Source organism: Heteronotia binoei, chromosome 6, assembly GCF_032191835.1.
Source record: "Heteronotia binoei isolate CCM8104 ecotype False Entrance Well chromosome 6, APGP_CSIRO_Hbin_v1, whole genome shotgun sequence".
In the NCBI taxonomy this organism is placed as follows: Eukaryota; Metazoa; Chordata; class Lepidosauria; order Squamata; family Gekkonidae; genus Heteronotia; species Heteronotia binoei.
In genome coordinates, this window is record NC_083228.1 from 121,161,110 (window position 1) to 121,177,016 (window position 15,907).

General features: G+C 45.5%; 1 protein-coding gene across 1 annotated transcript in view; it reads left to right on the forward strand.

Moving 5' to 3' along the window:
• LOC132574197 (multiple epidermal growth factor-like domains protein 6) overlaps positions 1 to 15,907 on the forward strand; it is a 273,518-nt gene that overhangs the window by 187,870 nt on the left and 69,741 nt on the right. The window contains exons 6-13 of the mRNA XM_060242461.1: positions 692 to 814; positions 2,346 to 2,468; positions 6,268 to 6,435; positions 7,738 to 7,869; positions 9,933 to 10,061; positions 11,786 to 11,914; positions 12,144 to 12,278; positions 14,060 to 14,191. Of these exons, the coding sequence (XP_060098444.1) occupies positions 692 to 814; positions 2,346 to 2,468; positions 6,268 to 6,435; positions 7,738 to 7,869; positions 9,933 to 10,061; positions 11,786 to 11,914; positions 12,144 to 12,278; positions 14,060 to 14,191 (1,071 nt within the window). The remainder of the gene's footprint in view (positions 1 to 691; positions 815 to 2,345; positions 2,469 to 6,267; positions 6,436 to 7,737; positions 7,870 to 9,932; positions 10,062 to 11,785; positions 11,915 to 12,143; positions 12,279 to 14,059; positions 14,192 to 15,907) is intronic.

Here is a 15,907-nt window from a genome sequence, read left to right on the forward strand (position 1 = left end):
ACTTTGATGGACCGAGGGTCTGGTTCAGCAGCTTTATATGTTCACACTTTATTCAAAGAGCCATACTCCCAGAAGAGTGTTCTTGGGGCTGCTCCCTTGGCCGCTACATTGGCTGCTATTACTTCTGTATGGGAGAGGTATGGTAAAGGTAATGCATGCAGTCAAGACGATTCATGGCAACCCCATGAAGTTCCACCACTTGGGGCTTTCAAGAAAGCGATGTTTTGCCATTGCCTTCGACTCTGGGGTGATGTTGCTTTCACAACGTTTTCACGGCAGACTTTTTACGGGTGGTTTGCCGTTGCCTTCCCCAGTCATCTACACTTCCCCCCCAGCAAGCTGGGTACTCATTTTACCGACCTCAGAAGGATGGAAGGCTGAGTCAACCATGAGCTGGCTACCTGAACCCAGCTTCTGCTGGGATCGAACTCAGGTCATGAGCAGAGCTTGGACTGTAGTACTTCAGCTTACCATTCTGCGCCATGTGGCATAGCAGTCCCAATTTTCTTGGTGACCACTCATTGACCCTGTTTAGGCCCCAAAGTCTGATGAGCTTGGGCTATCAGAGATGAGAGCATCTACCAGAATCTTCCTTATCAAGACCTGTGCATTGCTCCCTTGTGTTTTGTATTCTTTGTTTCTTCTCTGAACCTTTTTTTGTGAGAATTGCTTTTTTTCTTGGTCCCTGCAGACTTGGATGAATGTGAGACAGGAGATGCCTGCTGCTCACAGTTCTGTGTCAATTACGTTGGAGGTTACGAATGCAGCTGCAAGGCAGGATTCCGGCTTCACCTGGATGGCTGCGGGTGTGATGGTAAGCACTTCAGGTTTGTTAGGCGCTGTCACAAATGCGCCCCAAAGGCCTGTTGCAGACTTTTAGAACAGGAGATTATTTGAGAGATTTACCGTTGCCTCTGGATTCTGCTTGTCAGCTCTGGTCCCACGAGCAACGGTGATGTCCCTTTCAAGACATGAAAAGCTGGAGTGCAGAATATGTCTGAGGGCACATGATTCAGTGGAATCCTAAACTGAGTCCATGGATGTAGAAGGGTACTGCTTTGCATAAGACTGCACTGCGTCAGTCGACTAAGCTGCTGAGGGCCTGGCCAGTGCTTGGATGGGACACCCGCTGGCAGCCCTGTGTACCCCGTTTTAAGTTCCCCAATGGTAGAAAGGTGGGATATAAATGTATCAAGGAAATAAAATAACAAACCTCTCTGCAATGTTACGTTCTGCCATATAGCTGGGATATAAAACAAAATATTGAATATCCATTGAAATGTTTTGGGGACAGTTGCAAGAACCTGAGCAAACCCCCAAACGGCAGGTGTTTAATCTTCCCAGGAGGGTGTTTGGACGGTGGGGGACTAAATGTTTTCCTTGCATCCTCCCTGGGGCCTCACAATCAGGCTGCACTGTGAGTTCTGCACTGGCAACTTAATTCTCAGGTGTGCATGGGCCTTGTTTGGATCAGAGCCACAGCACATAGGAAACTTCCCAGTCCATGACCATTTTACTGACCTGAAATGGACCTGATAGGGCACTGTTTTCCTTATTGGGGGCTCCACGTGTACTGGTAGTGGTAGTGGAAAGTGCTGTCAATTCACAGCCAGTTTATGGTGATCCTGGAGAGTTTTCAAGGCAAAAGATGTCCAGAAGTGGTATGCCATTGCCATAGCAACCCTGGATTTCCTTGGTGGTCTTCCATCCAAGTAGTAACCAGGCCACACCCTGCTTAGCTTCTTTCCTTTCCTTTGTACCCTTGGAAGCTCACTGGTTCACAAATCTTCAGCAGCAGAAGACACATTCCTTATTTTTAAGATGCAAGGGTGATGCTTAGCTTCTGAGATCTGACAAGATCAGGCCATCCTGGGCCATCTAGGCGAGAGCATTTATTGATAAGGGAGTCCTAGATTTCCCCAGTGGGGCAATTGTGCCCTCCTGGAGCTATGTCAGGTTAGAAAATGACATAGGGGCCTCCTCTCCCCACTTACTCTGTGGTCTTGATCCAAATGAGGTCCGTGCATTCTTGGGAACTGCTACCACGGAAGTTACAGCCCACATCTGACCAGGGGGAGGACACAAGGAATAGTGTGTTGTCAGGCCTCAGAAGTAGCATGGAGCAGTCAAAGGATATTTGATGCCATTTCCCCCCCTGTTCTGCTGTGTTTTAGTTTGTTGTCTGATCATGGGTTGCTGATTTTTAGGTTTTAATTAGGTTGAAGGCTGCCTAAAGGTTTGCAGGAAGGCGGAGTAGGCACATTTTAAACAATGCCCAGCTGTGCTTCATTTCCTCCTCATTCCCAGCTGCCTCCTTGCCTGATTCTGCTTCATTTATGTCGTAGATGTGGACGAATGCCTTGCTGACACCCACAGTTGTGACCAGCGCTGCATTAATTCCTTGGGTTCCTATGAATGTGTGTGCGAGAAGGGGTACCAGCTGGGCGCCAACAGACACTCTTGCAGCTGTAAGTAATTCCCTTGAGTCAGGACAGCCTTCCTGAAGGCAAATTTGAGTTACCATCCAGGAATTTAGAACGTTACGATTGCGATCAATAAATTTATTTATATTTATTTATTTATTTATTTGTATCTTCAATTTCCAGCCCACCCTTCCCACAAGTGAGCACAGGGCAGGTAACAAGAGGTAACATAAAACGATCAAAGACGTCATGATATCAATTAGAATATCAGTTAAAATTATCAATGAAAATTGACATAAACTAAATGGAAACTGAAGTATGTGAAGGGCATATACTCTTTAAAAATAAGGCCTCTTTTGAGGGATCTTGTTTTCAGTCAAATGATTCTGGGCCAGTCCCGTTTTTTGGAGGGACATGGGAAGAGAACGCCCAGGGTCAACCTTCCTATGCCTGCTGCTGGGTCGCCTTTTTGCACCTGCTTGCACTCCCCTTCCCGCTCGCCCCTATGTGAACTCTGCCTCTATCTGCCTGTGTGGCCATACCCATCCTCTTGCAAGTCCTCCCACCATCTTCTCTCCCAACCTCGTACGCTGCACTTTCCCTGATGACACATGGAAGAAGATGGAGATGATGACGATATTGGATTTAATATCCCGCCCCCCACTCCGAATCGCAGAGTGGCTTGCGATCTCCTTTACTTTCCTCCCCCACAACAGACACCCTGTAAGGTAGGTGGGGCTGAGAGAGCTCTCACAGAAGCTGTCCTTTCAAGGACAGCTCTGCAAGAGCTATGGCTGGCCCAAGGCCATTCCAGCAGCTGCAGGTGAAGGAGTGGGGGATCAAACCCGGTTCTCCCAGGTAAGAGCCTGCACACTTAACCACTACACCAAACACAGGGGGGGGGCAGGGAGTTGTGGGAGTAGTCGCAACAGCTATGGGCACCACCAGAAGACAACTGGGTGCTCCACTGGCAGCTCCACCTTGGGGCACGCTAATGCCAACCCTCTGCTAGATATTGCTGAAATTTGAGATATATTGTGGAGCTAAATGTCTTTAATGCTTTAGTGTGAGAAACCTAGATTTTCACTTTCGATTTCTATCAGCCTTGTTTGTTTCAGGACTAAAATGTGATCTAGGTTGTGATGATACGTTCGTTTTAAAGTATGTTTTTGTGTGAATGCTGGATTTTTGTTTTCTCTTTTGAACAAAATGTGTTATCATTGGGTATTGCAGGCCTTTGGTTCAAACGTCACATCTTAAATTATTTGTGCTCTCTTTAGCTGTTGCCCAGCGGTGTGGGTGTCACCCAAAAATCAATGGAATTTAAGGCTGATAGATAGGAGTTTGCTTGGTAGGCACGTTTTAAAAGAAAAGCTCCGGTTACCCTGTGCAAGTGACAAACGGCCTATCTAAATGCTTTGTTTCGCAGGACACCATAATTAGCCTTCTTAAGATAGGCTAAGCAGTGATGTGTGAAATCTTGCATTGTTCGGTTGACAAGCAGTTTGAAAGGTGCATTCAGTACATGCACAACATAACCCAGGCCAGGAACAAAACACCAACATACTCAGAGGGTCCTTCCAGCAGATGTTGTCCATGCACCTGGTGCAGGTGATCTTTGCAATTGTTAGCTCCATGGTTCCCAGTCTTTTTTTCCTAAATGAAAATTAAAGGCACACTTCACTTGTACTCTCATAATGATTTGTTTATAGTGTGTGTAAGAAGAGAACTAAGGAGTCCCCCACCTTTGTTTCTGTGTGCGGTTTATTTATTTGCTTCATCTGTACCCCAGTTTTCTCCCCAATGAAGAAACAAAGTGACTGACATCGTTCTCCCCTTCTCTATTTTACCCTCACAACAACCCTGGGAGGAAGGTTAGGTTGAGAGAGTGTGGCTGGCCCAGGGTCACCCAGCAAGCTTCCATGGCAGAGTGGGGATCTGAACATGGGTCTCTTAAAGCCAAGCCCAATGCTCCAACCCCTAAAAGGTAAAGGTAGTCCCCTGTGCAAGCGTCAGTCGTTTCTGACTCTGGGGTGGCATTGCTTTCACAACGTTTTCACAGCAGACTTTTTACGGGTTGGTTTGCCATTGCCTTCCCCAGTCATCTACGCTTCCCCCCCCCTCCCAGCAAGCTGGGTACTAATTTTACCAACCTTGGAAGGATGGAAGACTGAGTCAACCATGAGCAAGCTACCTGAACCCAGCTTCCACTGGGATCGAACCCAGGTCGTGAGCAGAGTTTGGACTGCAGCTTACCACTCTTTGCCATGGGGCACCACTCTACACTGTGCTATTGCCTCTCTTGTACAGGCAGATAATTCTGCTCCCTCTCTGTGTCAAAAACAATACAATTGTGTAGAGATGTGGCAGAATTACCTGCCTTCACCTTTCACCAGAGGGGGCTGATTGAAGAGAGGCAATGCCAGAGGGGTGATGTAGGGAAGTGCTTTGAGTTCACAGGGCACTTTTTAATTAATGTGCATCTCTTGGCGCACTCTCTGTTCTTTTGCAGAACCCCAGTGCCCTAGCATGTGGTTTGGTAGTTGAAGCTTAACTCATTCATTCCCAGAACAAATTCCTGGAATTATCTGTTTTCAGATCTTGATTTCTCTAAGGCTACATTGTAGAACCTATCCAAAAATGAATCTATCTCGTCCATTTTTATTCATGCACTTCCTGCAATGAGGTCAGCCCTCCCTCACCCACATAGATTCATTTTATTGTCACAAGAATCCTGTGAGCACTAAAAGAGCATGGCTAGTCTAAGGTCACACAGTACATTTCATGACATGGCGATTGTTTGAACCTGCCGCTCCACACTGATTCTCTAAAGATAAATGGCTTTGTTGATTTATATCGTCATTTCCCAGTATAATGGTGATGGTGGAAAGTACCATTGGGACATAGTCAATTTATAGCAGCCCTGTAGGGTTTTCAAGGGAAGAGCTGAAGTGGTTTGCCATTGCCTGCCTGTATTTGGTGTAGTGGTTAAGTGCACGGACTCTAATCTGGGAGAACCGGATTTGATTCCCCAGTCCTTCACATGAAGCTGCTGGGTGGCCTTGGATTAGCCACAGTTCTGTCAGGGCTGTTTTCTCAAGAGCTACCTGACTGCTTTGGTTAGAACTCCCTGGCTTGACCCCGGACCAGACTTGGACTCTGCTCCTTAAGCGCACACAGCCCTTGACACTGACCTTGCTGGACCAATGGTCTGGTTCATTATAAGGCAGCTTCATGGATTCATTTTTTAATGCTGATGATAATCATCTTCCTTCAGGTGCACACAGTATTTGTCTTGGTATGTTAACTTGCCATCAGTTGCCCCTAGCTAACGATAAGGGCTGTTGTTTTCCTGATTTTAGGAACTGTTTTAATTGTTTAATTTGCTTTGCTTAACTATTCAATTGTTATGATTTTACTGGTTATGAATCACCCTGAGCCTGCTTTGGTGGGGAGGGCGGGATATAAATCCAGTAAACCTTAAACCTTAAGAGCCGTTCTCTCAGACCTCTCTCAGCACCCCACCACCACCTCACAGGGTGTCTGTTGTGAGGAGAGGAAGGGAAGGAGATTGTAAGCTGCTCTGAGATTCCAAGTGAAGGGCAGAGTATAAATCCAGTCTCCTCTTCTTATGCGCAGTAACCCTAGTCTCCCATCCAAATACCAACCAGGACTGACCCTGCTTAGCTTCTGAGATCTGACAAGATCAGGTCAGCCTGGACCATCCAAGTCCGGGCATTAATAATAGTGCAGTTTATTTATTGACGTAGACTGTTCTGTACACAGCACTAACATGTATCTTCTAAGCTGAAAAAAAGAATTGCATCTCTACACGTATTACTAGATGGTGAGGAGTTAGAAGTGGAAGAGGAAGAGCTGGAAGAGGTCAAAATTCCCTACCTTCGCTTCAGAAAACTGCCTCAGCTCCTCCATTTCAGTACAGCACTCAATTCCTTCTATGAGGATGAGGACCATGACGTCCGTGGAGAACTTGCTCTCGAGCACACAACTGGTGAGATAACTTTTCGAAAGACATTTTGGGTTTTCAAAGCAAGCACTGTAGTGGTGTATTTCCATGCAGTGGAAGAGCAGCTTCGATTAGAAGAACTGCAGAGGGGGTAACTGTCGTGTTAGTCTCCAGGAACCAAAACAACAGACTAATGAATTTATTGTGCCAGGAGCAGTCAGAAAGGCCTCTGCATGAGATATTTGAGTGAGGCTGCTAGTCAGAGTAGACAATTTATTGACAGACAGAGAAGACAATAGTGACTTTGACTCAGTATAAAGCAGTGTCTTATATTCATGTGTATATGAAGATGTAGGGAGTCTCTGGTTCATGAAAACTTGTGCCATTATAAGATAGTCTTGAAGATGACAAAATATTTTTTTTTCTGGTGGTTGTAAGACCTTTGGTGGTAGCATATATCTGTAAAGCGAAGGCTCAACTGTGATAGGAAGGAGACCTTTGGGAAGAGACTGAACTCAACAGAAACCTGGAGCTAACAAGGGGATATCATCGCTTTAATAGGAGCATCTCTTCTATTCCTGGTATGACAAATTAGAGCAGGCTCGAATGGCCAAGGGCCTTCAAAACAAATCCTATGTGGAAAGTTTGAAGGAACTGGGTAGTTTAGCCTAGAAAAAAGAAAGCTGAGAAGGGGGCATGATTGTGGTCTTTCAGAGAATTGCCACATAGAAGAGGGCAACGACTTCTCACCTGCTGGTCCAGAGGACAAGACCAATGAGCTTCAGTTACAGGAAAGTGAATTTCGGTTGAACATTAGGAGAAATCCCAAGAGCGGTACATCAACACAACCAATTATGTTGGGTGTGGGCTGTTCCTCTCTGGAAGCCTTCTGAATTGTGATCTGTTGGAAGCAGTCCAGCTTTATATTTCCTGGGCTGAGTGGGAGGTTGGTCTATTGCTGGTCCATAAGGACCCTCTGTCCAACTCCAGGATTATATGATTAAAGCAGAAGTCACAGTCCAGTGAGCTAATGTGGTACAAACCGTGGTATGTTCATACTGTGGGACATCACTCTAAAAGTAATACTGATCGACAGACTCTTTGGTTTTACACTCCTTTCCATTTGCAACTGGGATTATATCCACTTATTTTGTCCCAACCAAGCTTGCCTCTGTCTTTGAACACACACACACATACACTCGCCAATCCTTGGGTTTTACTTGGCTGCTGGTTTTGGACCGCTGAATACAGTTGCCTGTAGTAAGAAAGAAACACAAATATGGTATAAATATTGTTTGAATGGCAGGTGATGAATTGAGTTCAGCTCTGTGCTTTTTCTCATTCCAGTGTGCCTGGATAACACATTTGGCAGTGACTGCAGCTTAAGCTGTGCTGATTGTATGAATGGAGGGAAATGCAACAGCGAAAACAGCAGCTGTGCTTGTCCGCCTGGCTGGACTGGCATTACCTGCAATGAAAGTGAGTATTGTTCATTTGGAGACATTCCCAAGGTTTTCTATTGTTCTTGCATAACCGTACTTCAAATGTTAATGAGGGTGACCTTTAACTCTTGGAATCTTTTGGTAGAAAGTAGCAAAATCCTGTACTTTTCCAACCGTTGTGCGTATGTTTAATGGCCAGCAAAGGGCTGTGCATGCAGTTTTTAGTACTCCTGAGAGCGGACTTTGTACAAAAATGGAACCTCTCCAGTGGGGAAGGACCAGGGCTTGAATTCAGCCGAGCTCACAGGAGTGCAGCTCCTGAACCTCCAGCCAGGGTCTGCATGCAGTGGGGAGTTCTCTCCCTGCTGCACACAGATCCCGGGGCATATGCAAATAAGATATACTACTGAGATCCTGCATCTTTTTTTCTACAAAATGACCCCTGGGAAGGACCATGGCTCAGTGGTAGAGCATTCAGAAGATCCTGGGTTCAATCTCTCTGGCATCTCCAGGTAAAAATTCTGGTAGTAAGTAATGTGAAAGATCACTACCTAGGACCCTGGAGAGCCTCTCCCACTCTGAGTAGACAATATTGACCATTGGCCTAAACCCAATAGGAGATAGCTTTCTGCATGGAAAAAAAACCATGAAAAGTAAGTCAGCAATTCCCAAAATTGGGGGGGAGGGGACCACTACGGATGCCAGTTGCCCCAGAACTATTAGTTAAAGTGGGATGTGGAAAGATACAGTATACCCTCTTGGTATTGTCAGATATGGGAAGCTAAGTAGGGTTGGTATTGGATGAGAGACCACCAGGGAAGATTCTGCAGAGGAAGGAGATGTCAAACCACCTTTGCTCTCATTGGAATAAAAAGAGGGGAGGAGCCATGGCTCAGTGGTAGAGCACCTGCCAGGTTTAACCGCTGGCATCTGTTGATCAAGTAGAAGATGACATGAAGGGCCTTGGAGAACTGCTGCCAGTCGGAGTAGACAACACTGATTTTGATGGGTCAGTGGTCTCATTCAGCAGAAGGTAGCTTCATGTGTCCTTTGCTCACTTTTCTCTTGGTCAGCTTGCCCTCCTGTGTGTAGTAACATATGCCACTGTTTCAACATGCTCCATCAGTGCAAACCTAAACAGAGTTGCACCCTTCTAAATTCAATGGAATCAGTGAGCTTATAAGGGTGTAACTGCTTAAGATTGCACTGTAAGGCTGCATCTGCACATAATGTACTGTTGTGGTGTTACAACTGTCATTCTCAACTGGGTTTTCCAGTGTGGTCAAGACAATCCAATTGCAAAGGATTGCTATAGTCTCCCATGGTGCATTCATGGAGTCTAACGTAGGCTTGCACAAGGTAATCCACCACACCAAGTGCAGCCCAATAGTTTTGGATTAGGACATCAGAACTGTTGTTAGAACCTTCAGACATCCAATAATGGCCCCAGCACTGGGGAAACGCAGTACTGCCTCAACAAACCCATTCTGAGAGCAGTCGCTGCCTTCCCTCTCTCTTTTGTCTGTGGCAAGGACTGGTCTTCCCCTGCTGGCTTGCCGTTTCTTGGCCACCATGGCATGACAGCAGCCTAGGCTGGCATCAGCTGCTCTTTCGTGCCATTCAGGTGGGTTCCTTTTGAGTGAGCAAGCAGCAGTGGTCACAGGGACCTGATGTCCTGAGGCAGAAGGCAAGCAAAGAAGAGAATGTAGTTGCTGCTTCCAGCCACCCAGCCAGGAAGTACATGGGGTTGGATCCTTTGGATCTGTCCCACTTCTTGCATCTTAGGAAGGTGCCTTATGCTGGGTGAAAGGGTCGCTGTTAGTGGAATGTATTCTGGGCATCCAGCCCGCCCTCTTTATATCACATAGCTACAATCAGTGGGATGCGTTGCAATCAACTGCAGCTCTCGGTATCAAGCAGATGAATGTTGTTGTCTGTGGAATCTGCTCCAGCACGGCATCGCACACAGACGGTTGGTGTTAAACCGTCTCCTAATAGCTCCATCTCATTCCAGCACAATTGCAGAAACATAATTTCTCCTCCTCCCTAATGCAGGGGGAAGATAGCACTGCCCATTCATCTTTTTCGCTTTCATTACAGCCTGCTCCGCGGGGACCTACGGGAAAGATTGTAGCAGCCTCTGCAAGTGTCAAAACGGAGGTTCCTGTGACCCTGCGACTGGGGAGTGCCGTTGCCCACCAGGAATTAATGGAAAGTTTTGTGAAGATGGTCAGAATTTTTATTGTTTATCTTGCCATTTCCAGCTGGCTTCCATACGATTGCCTGCAGCGTCAGCCATTGTCCTTTTTTAATTGGCATTGATGTGCAATATAAACACTCTGTCAGTATAAAATAGACACAGTGGCCCATTCTGGGGCTTGAAACAATGGGGTAATTTCTGGAAAGGAGAGGATCTGGATGCTAGTGTTTAGGCAGCTGATTTTTTTCTGATCGTTTTGTATCATGACTCCAGTGCCTCTGAAGCAGAGGTCTGCCATCTATGGCTCTAGCATTGAGTTTGGCTCAGTACAGAACCACATATGGCTCTTAAAAAGGAAGAAAATGCAGGACCGCCTCTCCCCATACATGCCCTGAAGATTGCTGTGACCTGCCACGCAACATCTTCTGACCATCCGTGACCCGAAGGACGTCTGACTTGCTTCGACCAGGGCCAGGGCTTTTTTGGCCTTGTCCCCGGCCTGGTGGAATCAACTCCCCATGGAGATCCGGGCCCTGTCTGATTTATTACCATTCCGTAGCACCTGCAAGATGGAGCTGTTCTGCTAGGCCTTTGGTTGAGGCAGCGGGCATCCTATTCCACCCGCTCATCTACTTGGCCTCCCTTGCTGTGATATTATGCTGTGATACATTGCTATTTTATTTTGACCACCATTGTTCCATTCTTGGGCCAGTAGCTGTTTTAATCTGTGGAATGTGTCCTTGCTGCCTATGATGAGTTCTGTTTTGTTGCCTTTTTTATTGTATTGTTTTTGGTTTTTTAATTTGTTGGTTTTGAATTGTTAATTTAATTTAATTTATGTTGTGATCCGCCCTGAGCCCGTTTACGGGAGAGGGCGGAATATAAGCCTGGAAAAATAAATAAATAAGTAATCATCTCTATATTGGAGGGGTAGATGGGATGCTAGAATAACCAGCTTGGGAAGAGAATGGCAGGCAAAGATTTTTATATGGGACTAAAGAGCTTCTTAGAGATGCTTTACAGAAAGGGAAATGGTAGAGGGGGACAGTTGCGAGGTGTGAACCATGCACAGATTTGTGACAGTGCGCTACAGCAAATACTCAAGGTGCTCCTGTGAATATTTATTGTGAGATCTTGTGTGTCACTTCCTAATAAAGGATTCAAAGCAACCAATGTGTTGGGCAGAAGAACCTTTACGGATTATTCATCAAAATGTCAATATCAGTAACAGTATCGGTAATATTAAGTTGTATGGCTTCAGTTATGCAAGTAGGACTTGTTGAACACTTGCTGTGGATTTCGATGTAGTTTGGCTGTTTAATTATATAAAAAGTTGGTGACTTCTGCTTGAAGTAGGACTTACTTCTGCTCTGAAGTAGAATTGTTAAGAGAGCCACAATTTCACCATTTCTACACCACGGTTAAGAGCCCAATGCAAAATGAAAACAGAGGAAGCTATACCTGCAACCAACGTACCAAACGTTTGCAAGATCATGTATAATCCTAGCAAAACAATTATGTTTTAATAACTATGCTGGAGATATAGATATATGTTAAAAAGTATACCAAAATACAGTCATACAGACCAAAGTGAAAGCTATTTAGGATGTAAACAGTCATCTAGAGCAAACACATCCTGTCCTCCACAAATGAGCTTTCTGCTAATTTTTTTTTAAATAAGCATAGAAAACAGTGCCTTTGTTCAAGTCAAACTTGTTTCTTGTACTGTCTTTCCCCACTTCTTATCGGTCAGGTTGCCCCAAAGGACTTTATGGGAAACACTGCAACAAGAAATGTAATTGTGCTCACAGTGGATATTGTCACAAACTCTATGGAGCTTGTTTGTGTGACCCTGGGTTGTACGGCCGCTTCTGTCATCTAAGTAAGTCCAATCGTACTGATCAATATAATGAGTGTATTTAATATCTGAAATGTATAGTTTATGGGAAATTATGACATTAAGACTTCCTTCCTTCCCTTGATCACTTTTTCTGGATTGCACTGGAACTGTAGACCAGCATTGGTTTGCTCCCATCGGCTAGACTCTGTAATGTCACTGAGTCCTACCACCTAGTAATAATGTTAACAGTTCCCCTTTTTTCTGTCTTCAGCTTGTCCCAAATGGGTCTTTGGAGCGGGATGCTCAGAAGAATGCCGGTGCTTAAAAGAGAATACTTTGGATTGCAGTCCCAGGAATGGTTCTTGCATCTGCAAACCGGGGTATGAAGGAAGCAAGTGTCAAAAAGGTACAGTAACTTCCTGTTTGCTCAGGTCCCTTTCTCCAAGTAAGTTTTTATTTATCATGCAATAGATTTCATTGTTGCCTCTCATCTTCAGCAGAGAATCCTGGTTGCACACTAACTCCAGACACCCATGATATGTAGTTGTAGAAAGTGCCCATCAATTCATGGCTAAATTATGGCAACCACATAGGGTTTTGAAGAGAAGAGTTGGCTTGCTCCCATTGGTGGTTTGCCTTTGCATAGCAACCCTGGACTTTCTTGGTGATTCCCATCCAAGTATTAATCAGAACCAGCTGGCTATTTAACTTCCAAGTTCCAATGAGATGGAGCTAGCCCGGGCTATCTTAAGTCAGGGTACCCACGATATATACAAATGCAGATATCCGGATTACCTGGAGGTAGTCCTCCTACTCCATTGACACTGGCATTCAAAACCTGGATTAGAATCCTAATTTGAGGGGGAGCTAACCCCAGGTAGCACACATGTCTCCATCCGTGCATCACAGGTAACTGCAGAAGCTTCTGATGGGCATTTTCTGTGCAAGATGGGAGGCAAGGGGTATGCATGAGCTCAGGGACAGGAAACTTTAACAGAATTCCCAGGTCTCTTTCCAGAAATTAACACAATATCCGTGCTTTGCTGATTGTGTTTGTTTTTATGAGGCTAGGATTAGTTTCAGTTCAGGCTTCCTTATTTGTTTTATAGTTCATGCACACCCTTTCAATAATTGTTCATGCTTCTGTGGAACAAGTCAATAGGGTTTATTTCAAAAGCTGTGGATTTAATTTGTTTTGCAGCATCTACTGCGGGTGCCTTCAAATGCCCTCTGCCTTACTTTTAACAGTGTGTAGCTCTGGCAGATTGAGTGTGAATCACAGGCAGGGCCAAGGAGCTCCATGAGATCCAAAGACTGGGCAGTTTATATGGCCAGCATGTAAAATGTGGTCTCTGTCTCTCACTGTCTCTGTCTCTCTCACACACAGACACACACACATACACTCACTCTGTTAGGATTAACGAGTTCCACTCTGTAACCCTAAAAGAGGTAAAATCCTGTACATGTAGAAGTTCAGAGAACCTGTCAGTCTTCTAAGGCTACATGACTATGTACTTTTATTTGAAAGTAAGCCCTGTTGAATTGGGTAGGACTTCTGAGTAAAGTTATCAGATAAGGTTCAGGTTAGTACATAAAGCTATCTTAAGCTGAGACAACCCAAAGAGTCTTATCAGGCTTGGTCTCATCTACTCTGTCTGACAGGAGCCCTCCAGGGTCTCAGAGGTCTTTTACCTGATCTTTTTAACTGCAGGTGGATGACTGAGCTTTCAACATGCAAAGTTCATAACCTGCCACCTAGTCACGGAAAGCTCTTTACCTGCAAATAAGTTAATAGGCCCTCTTCATAGAAATGACAAAAAAGGATGTTGGCTTAATTCAGGAACTGCAGGAATTGACTTCTTAGGCCCCCCAAAAGGCATGGCTTATTCCTTCTCCAGTTAATGAGCAAATGCACTGTGATGGTTAGAGGTGTCCATCACAAGCAGGGGACCAGGGAGGGCCTTCTACTGACTGCCATAACTCTGGTAAGGATCTGTCTGGAAGGAAGGGTTGCCAAGTCCTATCTTGGCTGTGGCAGGGGAGTCCACATGCCACAATGACATCACCGGGAAGTGACATCATCACACAGGGCACATCGCGCTGGGGATGCTTTAGGATTCAGGTAAAAAACCCCTTAATTTATATTGGTCATCATGTGCTGGTTCCTTGTTCTCTTTGTTTTTCTAGAGTGCCCTGATGGTTTCTGGGGTGCAAACTGTCAATTCCAGTGTGAGCTCTGTGAGAATGGAGGCCGGTGTAACACTGTGACCGGGAAATGTGAATGCCCACTGGGATACACTGGACAATACTGCAACACTTGTAAGCGATCTGACTTCATTAAGAAATTAATAGAAATGGCCCTGACCTGGATAGTTCAGGCAAGTCCAATCTCGTCAGATTTCAAAAGCTAAGCAGGGCCAGCCCTAGCAAGTACTTGGAAGGGAACATAACATAAGAGAAGCCATGTTGGATCAGGTCAATGGCCCATCCAGTCCAACGTTCTGTGTCACACAGTGGCAAACCCCCCCCCCCAAAAAAAAAACCCAAGTGCCATCAGGAGGTTCACAATTGGGGCTAGAAGCCCTTAGAAGCCCTTCCACTTTGCCCCCCCCCCAAGCACCAAGAATACAGAGCATCACTGCCCCAGACAGTTCCAACAATATGAGACCTCCAAAGGAATACCAAGGCCGGGATGCAGAGGCAGGCATATCAAGCCACCTCTCTAAAAACATCCAGGCCTCACTAGGGGTTGCCAGAAGTCACCATGACTTCCAGGCATGCAACTACACACACATAATACTAAAAAGAAAGGAAGAAATTAATAGAGTGGCTTATTAGCAGGGCCTTTTTTTTTGTAGCAGGAACTCCATTGCATATTAGGCTACACCTCCCTGATGTAGCCAATCCTCCAAGAGTTTACAGTAGATCATGTAAGAAGAGCCCTGTAAGCTCTTGGAGGATTGGCTACATCAGGGGGTGTGACCTAATATGCAAATGAGTTCCTGCTACCAACCCCCCCCCCCCCTGCTTGTTAGGCATAGTGCCTCAGTGATATAGCTAGATTTGAGTTCAGTAGTACCTTAGAGGCCATCAAGATTTTTTTTTGTGGCGGGGGTGGTATAAGCTATCGAGAATCTAAGCACTGCTTGTTGTATCTGATGAAGGGAGCTTTGACTCTCAGTAGCTTATACCCTCCAGAATAATCTTGTTGGCTTCTAAGTTACCACTGGACATGAATCTAGCTGTTTTAATGCAGAACAATACAGCTACCCTCTGAAACTACCTCAGAGATGAAGTTATTATCTGAGAGGTCTCTGGTTTGAATCTGCCCTCTGCTAAGAGCACTGCCTTAGACAGCCCTATGTTCTCAAACGTCCCGTGATCTGCCTAATGCTGATTCGGTGGACTTAGGCAGGTCATGAGAAGGAGGGCGGGAAGGGCTTCAGTGCTTACTTCTCATGGCTGTTTCTTACATGCCCAGGGGAATGCTGATCACCACTTTGGGGTCAGGAAGCATTATTTTCTCCAAACCAGTTTGGCCAGGGAACCTGGAGGGGTTTTTAACCATAATCTGGGAGTGGAACAAGATCACTGGGGGTGTGTAGAGGGAGGTATTTGTGAATTTCCTGCATTGAGCAGTCGTCAGATTAGATGACCCTGGAGGTCCCTTCCAATCCCTATCTTCAGTGTAAAGATAATAGTATTGGTCTACCTCACAGGGCTGTTGTTAGGATTACAACAAGCTAATCTGCACGAAGCACTTTGAATACTGAATATGATCTATAAACCCCAGTTACTTTCTTCACCTTGCGCTTCCTCCTTCTCCCATTGCCTCATTGCAGTCACTAGTCCTCATGATACAGTGCAGATGTCTGGAACCTCTCATAAGGAGAGAGGGACTTGCAGGATGGGGATAGGTGTAAGGAGATTTCCCCTTCTGACTAATCTTGCTCTACTGTATATTATGCATGTCCCCCCAATCTCTAGCGTTTTATGGCCTCTAAGGCTGCTCTCATGTGTTCACCTGTCCATTAA